Raw genomic sequence first — 17,110 nt, 5'->3', positions numbered from 1 at the left:
AGGTACTGTTACTTCAACCACCTCGCTTGATTATGGCTGTCCGTTGAACGCTTGCCCGTTTTTCAGCCCGACCCTTGCTGGACTCCCCTGCCGTAAACGGCCCCTCAAATTCGAATCGTTCCATCTGCGCAGCCGCAGACGCTGGGGTCAACCGTCGAATGAAGATCATACGCTGAGCGTAGGCTCTGCCGATAAAACAGGAAAAACGGTTCAAACCGAGCAGTCAATATTTTGCAATACCGCTAGGTTGTCCATTCGATTGGCAGAACGCTATTCTTTCACGTTTCGAACACGTTTCGTCTTCGGATTTAGAATTAGACATCAATTTTTCTTACTAGAATTATCCAGCTGTTGACAATCATTGGTGGCTGCTTGATTAATCGGAAGGTCCTTCAATATTATGCACACAGTATTATGTAGAGATTTTCTGTACGAAATTTGAACCATACATTTTTTAACACAACTATGACTGCCTTTTCGTGATACCAAATTTATTGCCCATTTGGTGAGGAACCTTTTTTTTAAGGATGAAAAAAATATTTTCATTTTAATTGAATTCAAAAATTTGACGGAAAATTGTAAAACTGTTCTACTCAGGAATTAGGAAAAACAAATAACGACCGTTGACCAATTTGCCACGGAATGGTGTATACGCCTTTTACCCATATTCCGAAATATTTAAATGCGTGCAGGTCTCCGAATCAACACCAATGCCGCTTAATTATTGACCGTGTTCTTTGATGACCCTGTTACAGCTAAACCTAAAAAGCGAACGTACGTGAGTGTTTACTGCGGTATGCATTTTTCAAATTTTACAGCTTATTAATTATACATCTAGACTGATTTTTCGGGTTCCTCAAAACCGTCTCCTGCATAGATTACGCATAAAATATATGTTTAATAATTAAGGCTATTGATGTCACTTCGCGACCCAATCGGATTATATAGTATAATGGATTTTAGTTTACGATTATTTAATGAGCCAGAGGACTCAGTTCAATGTTTGCCGTGGTTCTAGTCAATGGTTCATGTAAATTACTCGTCAAACTTCAGACCCGTTATGGCTGATCATTTCGCGTAGTAGGATCAAGTCCGTTTCGCAGCAATCATCTATGTTATGACTTAATAACACAACAGATGCTACGCGTCACTTTACCACTCGATCACTCCAGCTTACACGGGGAAACACGTGGACTCAAAGAAAATGTTATGAGTATTTATACCAAAAAATTAGGTACACCAGTTGTAGTAAACCCAAGCAAAGAATTATTGCACAGAATTTTGCAATTCCCGTGCTATTTACCAATTGTCTTATGAATTTTCTCATGTCGAGTTCATTTGGCCTTGTGTGTTTATTCGCCGGTAATCTCTTGAGGAATAAATAATTCCAACCACAGACTTGATTTCGACATGCTGCTGCAGCTCCATGTGACGAATGAGGGATAATTAAGCGAGAAATTGACTCGACCGAGAAAATAGTAATTGGAGCAAACGGACGAAATTAGTGACGACGTCTGAACTGGCAAGTACTCGTGGTAGACATAAACAGTTATGTGGAACGTCGATATGTAATTAATGTGACGATTACTCGTAACGTGTTTGGTATTACTGACGAATAGACATTGTCAAACAGAATGGAACTACGGAATTTTCTTTCCGAAGCATAAACGAAGAAACCCCAAAGTTGGAAAATTGAGGAAAGTCATGCAAGATTCGAAATGGTCAATTTATACCTTGATATTGTTGAGGATCAGCCTCAGGCCTTGAAGCGAACCTAGGTTACGGTCCACCGATTTGAAATATGCATTTCACGATCTTTTTCCTCATTCCTTTCATCACACTTCTGAAGGTCAGACAAAGCACCAAGTAATGCATAATCAAACAGTCGGTAACTTTCTTAGCTGTCGTCTGATTTTGCTTAGAATCGGCAGTGTTCGAAATTTCGATGAGCTCAAGCCACCTTCCAAATTTTAAACCGATGCGTTACCGATTCGACTGGACTCGTGATCGTTCTTTTCTAACGAAGAAAGATAAGAATTTCTTCATCATTTTCAAGGCTCGTTATAACTCGAAAACAGTTTGGTCGACATCGTTCTAATTTTTAAGAACTGACGGGGGCTATGAGTCACACAAATTTCAACGATAACTGTTGACTGGTTTAGGAGCATTGGAGCATCGCTTTTTTGCATAAGGTACAATCGTACATTGCAGGTTTAAATATATAAATTAGCCTTTTTTATTTCCGTTAAAAATGAAAATTACAATTGTTACCGGCAGTGGAAATTCGGTCTATTGATTGTCTAAAGATATATCTTACCATGTATGACGTTATAACTCTGTTGTTTTCATTCCGTCGTACAAGCTATAATTTCTGTTCAATTATCAAAAAATATCGTTCAATTGTATGGCAAAGGTAGTTGCGTCATCTGAAAATGAAAATGACCAAGTTATAGCGACTTCCGGTTCGAAACAATAAGTGTGATTGAGTTCAAATCCGTTCTCTCGTACATCCATTCCTGAAAATATTTGCAAATTTTGTTTTGGATGAAGCTTGTGTCCCGGTTGATTTCAGGAATTTTAATGAATCCCAAGTTTTTTGCAATGGCAGAGAGATACGGCAGATGTGATGGTCCGTTTACTAACGATCGTGCCTATATAATAACACTGGTCATCAGTGGTTTTGTTACTCTTAATATTTGAGTGGTCTTAGTAAGCTTCGGAGTAAGTTTAGTTTTTCAAAAACCAGGTCCAGTTATTTATTTTGTCGACATTTTCATATATGACTCAGAAAAGCAAGATTTAGAAGAAAAAATCGTTATTTATAAATATCTAAAGTTTATCAAAAAAATACTTCACGAATTAGCAAAAGAAATTTAGTAAAATGTTTAGTTAAAAAATGGTAACAAAAATTTTTAAATCAATTTTTGGAATTACGGTGTTTGAGACCGAAGAATTTACGAATAAAATCATGATTTTATTCGTAAACTCTACGACCTAAAGCACTAAAATACACGGAAAAAATCAGGGCAACAAAAAAGTTCTTTTTTTTTGTTGAATTGTGTAATTGTTCCAATCACATACTAACCGTAAGTTCGAATAGACAATCTGTATAATTTCAGAAGGTGCTTACGGTTCACTGTTCAGCAATATTTCTCGACGTTTGCTGATTACCCGTAAAGTTCCAAATATGGCAACGACTACGAACATTCTTCTTCAGATGAAACGTACATTCTGTCTAATTATACACATTATCATGCCTTCGACGTACGTATTGGGAGTGGTGCACAGTTGTAATTCTTCAATATCGCGAGAGAGATGCCCGTATTTATGATACTGTATACTGTATATAAGTTGTCATTTGTTCTAGTGCCTATAAATACGAAAAATTACTGAATAGAATAAAAAATAAACGAACGTACCAGCTTACAGAATGAGTTCTGAAAATTCACCAGTTTTATTGTCTACATCTAGTTAATGCACACCTTATGCAATTTCTTTGTTCAGAAGTCGGTGATTTTCATCTACACGTATAGTTGGGCGCAAAGCTTACGTAGAGAATATATTGCATAACACTTGGTGAATTCAAAATCGTTGCCTAATATATTCTCCTAAAGGACTATAGTTTTCATAAGTTTGTTTCTGTTCTTGCACCATAGTTAGAAATCATAATATATACATATATATATTTCGCCGCGCTCCTGGCTTGCACAACGCGAGTTGTTCACAACGTCGTCCACCTTTTCATAATGTATTACAACCGCAACTGTATTTATATACATATATACACCGCATTGCCAACACAGCGAGAATGAATTAGACGTACATGAATAGTAAATAGATTTAAACTGTCGCGAAAAACATAAGACAAGTGTAATAAAATCGCACAATGTTAAATTATGAAAATAATGTGAAGAAATGATTTTTCCAACAATATAATACGGCAGTGCGTTTATTTGGTAAAAATTCATCTAAATAAGTAATTAGAAATGTTGATTGCAAGGTACTCAATATGGCTGGGACCTGTCAGTGAATTGTTTGTCATAGAATAGCATAGGTACATGGGATCAAACTTTATGAATGACTTCGATGATCGGTTTGTATACTATACGTTTATTATTGTCTCTTTATTACCTGCATAACACGCATGTATAATAATATATTCACATATACAATCATTATTATTAGTGTAATTATTACGGTTAACTTTATTATTATAATTGTTATTATTTTTGTTGTTATTATTATTCCTTTAGATAACATTATTAGATGAGTCTTTTTCGCATACTGGATGGCACATTCCTATCGGTGCACGCTCTAACACATGTAACGAGAATATTACGGCATTACTATTATACATAGATATATTATATTATGTAAGTTATGTATTTATATTTATTGATGCCTATTCGTATATATATGTATATATATATAAATATATATAAAAAAAAAAATTTAGTGAAGATAGTTACATACTAATAAAGCATAACTACTTCGATGTATGTAAGATCGTAATTTCTGCGAGAAAAGTAACAACAAAAATATATTCTACAGGCACAACAATAACCTTAATATTTAATATTGGAATAAAATATTACGCACAAGGTTTTTCATAATCCATATTTCATGAGTTTTCAGCTTCGGGAAGACATAAATATCGTCACAATTTACGTTCAAGTAATTAGAACTCACTGAACATATCTTGTCGATCGGAATTCGATGTCGATACGCTTGTCAAGAAATTGAAGAAAGTTTACAGAGAGTAGAAAAATGGCGGAATATTCATCTTCGCGCGGAAGCACAGAACTAAAACGCCTCAAGGTACCCTGGAGCTAAGGGTTCAAGAAGTTTTTACCTGGCCTGCCAAGCAGTTTCTATATTCATATCGCGGCCTAGCCTCGACCATAGTGAGAATATGGTTGCCGTAGAATCCGTTTGCCTAACGGAGCTTGACGTTAATGCTCGAACCTTACTTGAAAGTCATTGACTCCGGGAGTGGGGCAGAAAAAAGGTAACCGACATACCGAATAGTAAATAATATCGGACTGTTTGTACTCGTCACGTAACTTCCTTTTCGTATTACCTGAAGTGAATTTGAACGGTAAATCGAACGGGTATTTTGCGAACGAACGACTTTGCCATGTGTTGCTTATAAATGTCACCGTTCTATCGGCGAATTAACAGTCCACATTCGATTTTCAAAATAGACTTTACAGAAATAGTAATCTCGCCGCTTCAAAGAATTCCTTTCGTTACTTTTGACGATATTAGAATGTGCCGAGCGTTCCGTTTCTGCAAACGTGCTGAATTCAAAATCACATTGTCATGCAAATTACATCTAGTGAAATCCCACACTCTTCGTTCCGGAATATTTTGTACCGAATAAAATCGTGCCGGGACTGAATTTCAGAGCTGAAATTTTGGCACAAGTGGATTTCATTGCAGACGAAAATTTCCGAAAGTATTTATAATTCATTCATTTGAATTATGGTCAGGTCGATTATCAATCATCTGTTATTTTTCTAACTAATGGTCGAAGCGATGGGATTAAAGACATGGTAAATTTTGCAATTAGCAATTTACTTCGAGGTATACCCTCTCCGACTATTAACGGGTGTAATTGCAACATCCACGGACGAATGCACGCAATCTTGAATAGTTCTTTCGTCTGCAGCGTAACGCGTGTTTCAGACCAATAATTGCAGGGTGCCGCAACCGATTGGCATCGGATGCGAGCGAGTGTGAAATACAACGACTAGCATGAATTTCTTGTAATAATATCTAGAACAGGAATGCATAACTTACTAAGATCTCGTGGCATGCAGACTCGAGTTATCGGTATTACATTATAAAATCGGTATTTTTATCCGACTGACAAAATTACCAAACGGTTGCGTGTTTCACTGTGTAAATATTATAACAGATGGAATCGTGTTTCATGTTCAAATACTACTTACGATATATCTTACTAACCAAATACGTTGTACGTATGAAATATTTTATTTACAAGTGAACGCGGTCAGTTTTGCGATTGAAAGATCAACGATTGATTCAAGTTTCTTTTTCTTTTCTAGATGAGGTACATTTCGGCCGATTGAATTAGAGTAAAACAGTGCATTCTAATTAAGAGTGAACGTTCTTTAGTGGCTTAAAAGTGCTTACGAATGTGAGAATTTAAAAAAAGAAAATGGAGAACCTGCATGATTTACCTAGACACGATAATAATTATCATGTAGCATGACGTGTACGCTGCAGCGGCATTGACTAAAGAAGAAGACGCATCACGATGCTATCACATGATCGTTTTTATTGAATCGTTTATTTTATAATAATCATACACACACTGTGTAATGCGTATATTGTATTCGTAGTTCTCCGGCGCTGGTCTTTGTACCGCAGAAAGCGTTGAAGAAGAATATCAAGACATACTTGTTACAATATTAGCAATACAATAGACTCTGCGAATTCGATGTATAATTATTTGAACCAAACAATGCACCACGTTCTTGGGCCACACCGCACCCAGTGGCGTTGACTAAACATTACGTAACGGTACTCAACTCACAGCTTTAGTTATTCGTTGTCTTGCTCACGGGAAAGATATTTTAATGGAATTCTAACACAAGGTTAAAGTTTGTAATATAAGTTAAAGTAACAAACTATCGAGGATAAAACGATATTTTGTAACCTTAACTTGCCTTTGAAGGACTTTCATTTGCAGAACTATACGAGCATGCTTCACGTTATAACACTGAATTGAATCTCATATAATTCTAAAATCGCGAATTATCGAGTTTTTAAGGTTTCAAATTTCAACCTTGTATATTCTAACGCTGCGTTAAACGAATACGCGATGACACGACGAGTTTGATTGACGTCATCCAACGAAGACGAGAACAAACCGTCCATGATGTTTGTATGTACACGAGTGTTGATTACGCGTCGATGATGAAAACAGGAATCGCGTATCACTTTGCCTCGAGATAGAACAAGTGCTTATTACGAAGTGCCGACGTAGTGAGCGAATCGTATTTTAAACCTCTTTTCTCTCCAGAATAGGTTATGAAATCCTTAGAAACTTGGATGAATGATGGTATTTGCAGCAGTTGTGCCTGTGCGGTAATTGAGAAAAGTTTAAAAAAAATTAACGAAACCACAATGAATATATAATACTTGCAGCAGATTTTTACTCGCTTTGAAGTTATGGACGCCGGTAATAAGTAAATTCCATATTTTTCGTATTTCGACATCAATTCTCGGCATTATTCTCAACGAGTACACTGTAAGCGCAACAACAAATGGCATCATTTTCCAAAGTTTGAAACTGTTTCGTCACTCCGGAGAGTAAAAAAGTGTAACGAAATACGGTCAGCTATCACATCTCCGGCACTCCGACACATCCCCTTAACGATACATGGCCGAATCGAGTCTACAATCAGCTCGGCTGCACAATTTCTGCAAATATGTGCTAACGAGGCCTTGGCCTTGGTTGGGGCTGAGGATGTGAAGCGGGGCCAGGTACGCCCCTAGAATACGGCCCTGGGGAGTTCTGATGGTGGCCCCCCTTCTCAGGACTGTCGTCCAAATTCAGCCCGGCAACAAGCTGGGCGATTTCACGATCCTTTTTGTCCTCCTTGGGCAAAGTGGTGCCGTTTTGAGCGCTGAAACCGAGGGACGCGAGGCTGCCGTGACTGCGACTCCGATGTTCGGCGCGAATGCTGTAGGAAAAAGCCCGTTCGTTAAGGTGTCCCTTCCGGCGATAAATCCCAGTCCCGAACCGCGACTCTGTCTCCGCGTTGTCCTGGGGCTGCGGATCGGGGGCGGTCAAGTCGGCGTGAGAAGCTGCGAGCCTTCTAGCCGTTCCCAGAGTCGAATTGTCGGGTTCCGGATGTCGTCGGGCCCCGCGGTTCCTCATGGTGCCGTACGATCGTACGTCGCCGTACATGGCGGCCTGGGGCGGCACAGGAAGCGGGGCGTAAATCGGCACGATCGGTGTTGCGGTGGGAATGGGCCTTACGCCACGGGGATGCGCGTGGTGAGCCTTTCTCGGCAAGGTCGCCGCGGGGACCAGGAGAACAGGCGCGGGTCTGCCGAGGGTCCCGGCGACGGATCGGCTGCTCTGCGGAACCGAGTGATGCGGGTGGTGGAAATGCTGCCGGACGGGGTGCCCGAGGGTGTGATGTCCGTGTCCGTTGGCGTAGACTTGATGGTGCTGGAGGAGTTGTTCTTCGTGAGCGCGGAGATTCCGCTTCTTCAGCTTCCTGCTGGCGGTAGTCTTTCTCCTGGCGGTGGCTAGTTCCTCGTGAATGAGGGGCTGGGCAGGCGGCGGTGGCGGAGGCGGCGGGGGCGGTGCGACTAGCTGGCGGGGTCGCGAGCCTCGTGTGCTCCTCAACGTGCCATGCTGATCCTGGTAGACGGCGTCGACCTCGTCTCGACCCCGAGCCCAGACCTTGTGGTTCTCGTTGCCGTTATAGAGGCTGAGATCGTCGGTCGACGCGTCGAGGCGGGGCGGCGACGGGCTGTCGAGGGTCGTGCTCGAGCCACCGAGGGTGTGATAGAGGCTGCTGGCAGCCGGGGGCGCCGGGGCTACGTTGGCGGGGTCGAGGCCCTTGGCGTAGCTGCTGTCGGCGTAAGCGTGGAAGCAGCAGCGAACGAGGGCGTTGGCCGCCATGTCGCGCTTGCAGATAAACGCGTGACATTCGAGGACCTTGATTCCCGAGGTCCGCCGCAGCACGGCGGCAAAAAGGGGCGGGTGGTTGGCGCTCGGTGTTCTGGCGAAGGGCGAGTCGAGGGGGAGAAACCGCGTAGTCGAGGGCTCGCTGCCCCCGCCACCCCCACCTTTTACATGCCTAACCGCTGCGCAGTAGTGCAGAGCCTCGATCGGAAAGAATCGAGTTATCTTCTTACGGTGCTCGTCAACGTTCTCGAGCAGAAGACCGTTGCTCCAGACGCTCAACCACGAATCAATCCCCCGCGCTCCCAGCGCTCCCTGTTCCGGGTACAATTCCCGTAAGGGTTCCTGCACCCCCAGCAATCCCTCCTTACTAGCATGAGGTACCGAACTCCCAAGGTACAGGACCCTGCACCGGCAGTAAGGTGTAGCGTTGTCCTGATTGGCGCCTCTCATTTTGCGCCACGATCCTTTCCCCACCCCCACCACCCCCACCCCTCACCGCCTCACCTCTTTTTAGGTTACACGGAGATCGGTTGATAAACAAACTTTTGACTATGCAGATAATCTCTGTCCGCACTCTCGATGAAAAACGTGGCAGACTGTTTCAAACGATTTATGTCCTTTTTATATCTTTGTACCTCACACTCGACGTATTCTTCCGTTTCCTTGTACTTCACGCACACTACACTGTCTCGTTCACTTCTCGGCAGCAGCTGTAGCTCGCACAGCTCAGGCTCCGCCGCCTTGGCTGAGAAACGGTCAAACCATGATGGCCGCCGCTCCGGCAATGTTTCCGTCTTTCTCGCTCCCGGCGGTATGCGGTCGCGTCTCCCCGCAGCGTTGGGAGCCTCTGTAACTGTGGGAATCGACTGACGACTTCGTTGTGTTGGTGAAAGAATTCTTAGGTGCGGCACAGCAATCCGGTGCCGTTTCGCTGTTCCCTGCGCCGCGGTTTCGCGGTGGCTCGTCGTGTTTCACAAAATCCACGGCTCACTTCTGCACCGCCACACTTGCGATCTCACAAAACACCGATTGCCTAAGACGGGTTCGCGTAGTTTCGGACAGCCACAGCCGGGCCGACGGACTGGGCTTTGCGCGGCTGAGAGACAGGCGGTTGAAGCTTAGGCGGTCGGGCCCGGACTGACTAAGCTGCGACACCGAGACTCCGGCGAACCGGCCCATCGCTGGGCCCCGCAAAACTCCTTCTGGGGCCCACGATCCACAACGCGAGCCTTGACTGACGCTGTATTGTATTAAACATTTATGCAGATACACATTTGTAGTTTACCTTTACCTTTTCACACACTGTTGAAAATTATTGTGAATTTATCTACTGTACTCATTTACTGCACAAAACAGTTGTCAATTTACGAATCCAACTTGAAAATTTACATATTCGTTGCAGCGACGTAAGTTACTATCTACTTGCCTTGAATTTACGATTAAGATTTACATGAAAAACAGAAAAAAGTAATTTGAATTTGCTAAATTGTGTGGTAAATATGTTGCATTTGTAAATCGAACAAACAGTGAGAATGTATGGCGAATTCACTGTTCTGTATTCGGATAAAGCTTGAGATACAGGGTAGGAAATTCCATACAGAAATTTTTAACATTATTGCGGCGAAGATTCAACCTATGCGCTGCAGGGTCAGGTGCTCTTTACGGGACTATAAGGTCAGACGTTTATTCCTGTCATACATCAAGTATTATGGATTTACGGGCCCCACTGTCTCAAACGATAGTTACAAAGAAAGAAAATGTTATTCAGCCCAATGACAGTGAACGCGAATGAAGCAACGTCCCTACTATGCGATAGCAATGAATTCGAGTAAATTCGAATTACATAAATTGGAATACCAACGTCTTGAAACAAAGTTTTATAGCTATAACGTTGACAATGAATAATCTCTGATATTTTTCATTCGATTCTCACGTTTTTCGACTTATTTTGTTCACCATAGAGATTTCGAGAGATTGCTTCAAGATTTTTTAGAATCAGTTATCTCCAGAGTTCAGTAAAATAGAAAAGTGTATAAGTACGTTAGGTACCGCAGATCTTCTAGGCAATAATCACATTTGCGCGTTATAAATATACAATAATGCTGTAAGCGTTCTTGAGTAATCTTCAGACAACTTGTAGAAATCTAAACAGCGAGTAAAATGTGTCGAATAAAATAAGAATGGGATGAAAAACATCAGAGTTTAATCATTTTGGATGTTCTAATCACGAATCTTATCTCAATTCGTTGATATTTTAGTTACGACATTACGAATTTTATCTGATTCGTTGTAATTATGTAGCAGGGATGATATTTCGTTCGTGTTCTCTATCATTGGCTCTATAAATGACATGACTAAGGATTTTTCAATCGATTTTTTCCCTTTTCCCAACTTTTCATTCAGACGGTACACGACCAATTCATCCTCAAGTAGTCTCAGAAATGCTGCAAAATATGCTTACAACTATTGCGGGAACTGTTATTAAATAAAAAAAAAAATTTTTTTAAACGTTGGAATACATCATTCGTCGTGTCACGTGGTACTTAAACAAAAACATTATGTTGCAATATTCAAAAAAATGTAATTCTAGAATCTTGTTCCTTTGGTTGAGTAAGACACAAAAACATTTTTCACTCGCTTTATATTTATTGTTACAACATGTTTATTGCTGAAAGAACATGGTTATGCGAGACCCTCAACGGCAAGAAATATGTCTGTAATCCTGAATAATTATAGCCTGTCCAACCGACAATATATATTGGTTTTTAGGATTATTTTTATGACGAAAATGTCATAAAAAGAGAAAACTCGATATTTTGAGAACAACTTCAGAACATTCAGAACAAATTCTTCGACTTCATACGTATTTACAAAATATTACTTGAATTGATTTTACTTCTATTTATTGCTTGGTTTTATGAGAATAATAAGGTTTTTGTGGTATTATTAAGTCTCCTGAATTATATAAAGTAAAGCAATTAACACATATATTTACAATTATATATAAATTTGCGGGGACCAAATTACCCCGATTAAATGTAACCTCGTGTTCAATATCTGCACGTATATTATAGAATATGCCGATTATCATGACGCGAATGAATCGATTACATAGATGATTGCCTTAACAAGGCCCGTGACTTCGTCAATTTTGAGCTACAGAGGTCTGAACGCACCTGTTCAAAGAAACTCTCACTGTCTCTCTTATCCATCCGCGTATTTGATGGTGGTGGTTAATTTTCTCATTATTCATTTCAACTAAGTGAGCTAAGTCTCCGGCTACAAGTAGGCACATATTCAACTGCGCATATTATATTTTTATGCTGAAAACAGTATAATTCGACTCGTGGGAGCGCTCATCCCACGGACCAGCCTCGGGGAATTATTTGGCGAACCGAAAATTATAAACGAGTCTGGGTCAGTAGGTCGCGTCGCATTAATTGCGAGAATCGCCACGGGTCATCATCCGCTTCCGGGACTCTTCCCCACCTGTGATCGGTAAACATAAGGTGTTCGGTGTTGCGCTGATCGTTCGAAGTTCGTACCGTTTTTAAGAAACTTGTTTCGGACAGTCGTTAGCCTTGAACCGTTCGAAAATGTTGAAAAATATCGTTCTTGAACTTATCTCATGTCAGCAGGCATTGTATTTCGTGTGCAATATATGTAACCGTATAATATAATACACACTTATATAGCATTTATCATTTCAACTATTTGACATCTGTTCATATAAGTAAGTATTATACAATGTAAGACCCTTCGACTTTATCCTACTTCTTTCGAGCAAAAAGGACTTTCTCGACGATCGATCTCTCAAGATTACTTACACGTATGTACCCAAGCCTATACTTGTGACGTGAAACGAACGTTTCTGGCTGTCTGACTATTCTGACAAGCTAAAAGCCCTGCGGGACGGCGGGAGACTTGAATGCCAGGAAAGCGATGCCTGCTCAACTTCTACGTTTCGCTCTATATCTGTATATATGCGCATTGTTATGTGCGCCGCCGTTGCTAGGATAGATTTAAGATATGTGTATATAGGCATATATATAAATACACATGTATTGTCTATGTTCACTTTTACCGTAGCTTCTTGAAGCGAAAACAGCTTGTAACAATATCAGTCCTACTTTTGTTCTTATGATTCTTTAGTCTTATTGTTTGTGAATATTGAAAAATAAAATTTACCAGATGACGATGGAAAAATGAATATGTCAAAAATCAAACGTAATTCGATACCTCAAAAGACGCTGCACGGAATTATTTGATGAAGAAATTTGTTTTCACAACTGAGAAGTCTTCAATCACAACAATAGAAGATTGCTGTACGCATGGTTAATTCGGAATGCAAATTCGATAAAACCGTGCAATTATTATACCACACGGGAAGCTGCAGAGAGAGAGAGAGAGAGAGAGAGTCGATGTAACTTTATGACTATTTCTGAACCCCGAGCGAGTGACTCGACATTATATTATAGGATGATTAAAAGCGTACCGTGGAGCGAATTGTAGAATGAAAATGCAGTTGCATTCCGAGCTGCGAGCGCGCGCAACTTCCTCCGGTTCCAGTTCCTGTTTGACATGATCGCGTTATACGTCCCTACATGCACATCATACGAGGTCACCGATTCCTGTCCAATGTTGCGGCTAAAGCACTCTGCACGCTTGCGTGAGCCCATTTGCGCGTGTCGCGTTACGCCCGCGTGAAGCACGCCGCATGCGTGACATTAAAAGACGCAATGACGACGCTATGCGGAAGCACGGCACCGCGTCGCGTGCATCGTTCTGTTCAATTGCGTACTGCGGTGAACAATTGCATAACCTGGATCATTATGCAACGTTCATCACATTTGTCCATTCATTTCAAATTGATCAAAGTTTATTGTCCGTTTACTTTTACAGGGTGGCCACAAATTTTTGGGAAAAAATCACCATCACACTTCCAGGTCCCCAAGACCCAAAACCTAGTTTTCCCTGATATTTTCTCAGTTCTAGTAAGTCACTAGAACATCAATTTTTCAGCTTATTAACTCTATGTTCGGTTCAAATTCAATTTGAATTGAAGAAAAATATAATGTTCCTAGAAGTTGCGTATATTGTTTGAGCCAAATTGTATTCTCGACGGAAAAAAGGAAACTTGTTACCATAAAAAAATGATTTCTAATTTCCATGATAGAAAACTGATATTTTAAGTTTTTTCCATGACCAAATTAAAAATCCCTTGACAATACCAGGTTTTCCAGTTTTTCCAGGTATGTGGGCCAATCTGTTTTACCTTTTTGTACATTTAATGTAGCTCATACAATGTATATCATTTTTTGGGAAATCTCTACACGCATTATTATAAACTAGCATTATTTGTATGTTTCTAGATTTCACAAAAAAAATTCCTGAGGTTCATTTTTTTCAAATGTATTTATGTATAACTAGGTTATTTATCGAGAACTGTTTTAGCATATATTCTACAACATTATCTCTGGTCTAATCGTCTAATTCTATTCGTATCTCACGGCTAGCTCAATTAATTGTGATAATTAGTGCGAACTGCTTCACAACCTGTATAAGCAAGAATCCACTTTGAATCTCCTGCAGTTAATCAAGAATATTTTTTGTTCTGTATCGAGTATTTATTTAACTGTATCTTATACCCACGATTTGCGCTTATGCCTTCCCTTTTTTCCCCTCGGCTCGTTCCCCTCTTTTTTATTCCCATAAAGGTCCAACAACGCAGAACAGCCAACCTACTTGGGTCTTGCTGTGGCAGTAACTTGGAGTAAGGTGCGGCCAAAGTCGCAGGAATATTAGTTAAAATCGTTGAATATTTTATTTTTACTTAATTTTTAATCCCATAAATGAACAGTTAATCAAGCCTCGGCCTCACACCATATCCAATTATGCATCGTGCAGAATCTCATGACTATAAAAATCATTCGATTCTATTGCTTATAAAATATACTTAAATTTCTCACTCGCGGGAACAATTCTCTGATGAAATTTAATACCAGAAAATTCCGTACCAAAATTCTTCAGAACTGCGTAACCTTTTCGAGTAATATTCAAGTGGAACGTTCAAGTTAGTCGATTGTCACTAATTCGAGCGATTATTGTAAGATGACAATGACAATAACTTCGGCCAAATGCGCGATTAGCGTAATTAAAATAACATCATCAAAATTTTTTCTACTGTTCAGGTGGCTGTTTTTGGTGCATGACACAGACATATATTATAATACTTTCGTACGAATTTGAAAGGGAGACAAGATCCGGGTAACGCGGTCGGTAAGACTGCGAATAATTGACGCATTACACAGATGAAATTACGACATGGATTCATGAATCACTCTGCATGGTGTGTAAAATGTCTCCTAGGCACGCAGTTTCATTTCTATCCTAGGTGCGGCTTTGTGCCAAATATGCTTCACTCTTCGGAGTGTCGCAGCAGGTAGGTTTGTAAGTACATATATACAGAGTGATAAAAAGGTACGGAAACGACTATAAATCTCGCGGGGTTCGTTGAAAAAAAATTACCAAGGTATAGAATCTTAGGTAATTTTTAAGGAAGGATTCAACGGTGACCGTTGATTTGACCTTGAACTTCATCTTCCTAGCCAAACCTGACAACTTTTGTGTAAAATATTTCGGGTGGGATGCGAATCCTCAAAATTTGCCGCGTTATATTGTTACCAGGCATACTTTTGACCTTTATTTAAACCATGGAGGTTGCATTAACCCTACACTTTAACACCTATATTTAAACGTAAAATTTCCCTCTCTTTCCGATCTTGGCACCAAAAATGGGGGTTCCCATTTGAAAAATCAAAGTTGATCTGAAACTGACGTTGAAGATGAAGCTCAAGGTCAAATTAAAGGGCACCATTGAATCCCTTGTTAAAAATCACCCAAGATCAAACCTTGGTAGTTTTACTTGATCGAACCCCGCGAGATTTCTAGAGGCTTCCACACTTTTTCCTCACCCTGTATATTGCATTTGTGTAAAGGAACGTATCATACACTGCACAGTTATGCCTCGGGCTGGGCCTTCCCGGTATCCGGAGAGATCACGATGGCCCAGCGATGCACCGGGTGCGGATACCTGACGGCTTATTTCCACAATACTCGATCAGTGTATCTGGTTCAACAGGTACTGCTATATTTGAGTGAAAATTCCACACATGCGTAGGATTAAATTTATAGCTACGCGTCAAAATGTGCGTACAGGAAACCTGCTCCGTACGAAACAACGCGCGATATTTCAGAAACATTACAGCAAACCGATGATACTCTACCAAGTTTGGAATATTTAATAAACATTGCTGCAAAGTAAGTTTACTAGGCTTAACATATTTAAACAACATGGTAGGAACGTGACTGCTAGGTTTCAAATATTTCACGAACACTTGGAATCTTATTCATTGCACGTTTTTTACGTCTCGTTATTGCAGATTTGGTACAAACGTTATTTTCAAAAATAGTATTACGTCCTTTCGAAGGAACAAATGAAAATTGTACAATCAAATTGCAGGCTGTACATAAGTATCACGGGTTATGCATTATGAATTAACGTATAACTATAACGAAACGAAGATTACCGATCACGTAACTCGGGTTGAATTGCCGTTAGAATCATAACTGGAAAAATGGTCGTGACTATGCAATTTGCGACCGTCTAGAATCGTATGTTACAAATATATAATTTTGAGTTTCCGTTTATTCTTTCCAGGTTTCTTTCAATGGATAGGTGAAAAATTCATTGCAATGTGTTACGATTTCAGGGCTTTATTTGTACATAACGATTTGCAATCGTTACATACCTATTCAACTCGTTCAACCAGTTGAACGCATATTATATAGTGAATTTCTATCAATTTAAAAGTGACTTATACTTTAGTATGTTATTTATTTTCACACCCGTAGTCAACTTGCAGTCGACTCATGTAGGATGCATGCAATCACTTTTAAATATTCGCAGATTAAATATATTTTGAAAATTCGTGCATAGATTCCGTCAAAATATAACGAGCAACAACGTTTTAATGAATAACAATTTTATGTAACTTACAAGCGTGTGCAAAAACTCAAAATAAAGAGAAAGCACCCAGTTAGACAAAAGTCAATATTCCAAAGAATTTCTATTCTACCATCGGAGATTCATTTATGGCTTGTAGTCGATGCACATATCAAGTTATTTGAACGAAAAGGGCAACGAAAGCCATTGACCCACCGAATTGGCTAAGCATTTGAATGATAAAATGCGGTGAAGAGACACTTTCCAGTTGTTTCATGAAACTTTCATTGCGATTAAACATTCAGGCCACGATTTTTGATTAAAATAAAAGCTGAAATAAAAGTGACGCAGGAAGTTTATACGGATGTATGAATCGTTGAGAATAGGATTTTCAGGTATGGAGATTTCAATACGTAAAAAAGCTTGAATAA

The 17,110-nt window shown here is 40.1% G+C and overlaps 1 protein-coding gene across 1 annotated transcript; it reads right to left on the bottom strand.

Moving 5' to 3' along the window:
• Positions 1–4,094: 4,094 nt before the first annotated feature.
• Positions 4,095–9,854, bottom strand: LOC107221365. The gene has a single exon (XM_015660324.2). It carries the CDS (start codon positions 9,122–9,124, stop codon positions 7,466–7,468), a length of 1,659 nt encoding a protein of 552 aa, XP_015515810.1. The 5' UTR covers positions 9,125–9,854; the 3' UTR covers positions 4,095–7,465.
• Between the last annotated feature and the right edge of the window lie 7,256 nt (positions 9,855–17,110).

The sequence above is a fragment of the Neodiprion lecontei genome, chromosome 2 (genome assembly GCF_021901455.1).
Source record: "Neodiprion lecontei isolate iyNeoLeco1 chromosome 2, iyNeoLeco1.1, whole genome shotgun sequence".
Classification (NCBI taxonomy): domain Eukaryota; kingdom Metazoa; phylum Arthropoda; class Insecta; order Hymenoptera; family Diprionidae; genus Neodiprion; species Neodiprion lecontei.
The sequence above is the reverse complement of the archived record's forward strand: the minus strand, read 5'-3'. Positions and strand labels throughout refer to the sequence as shown.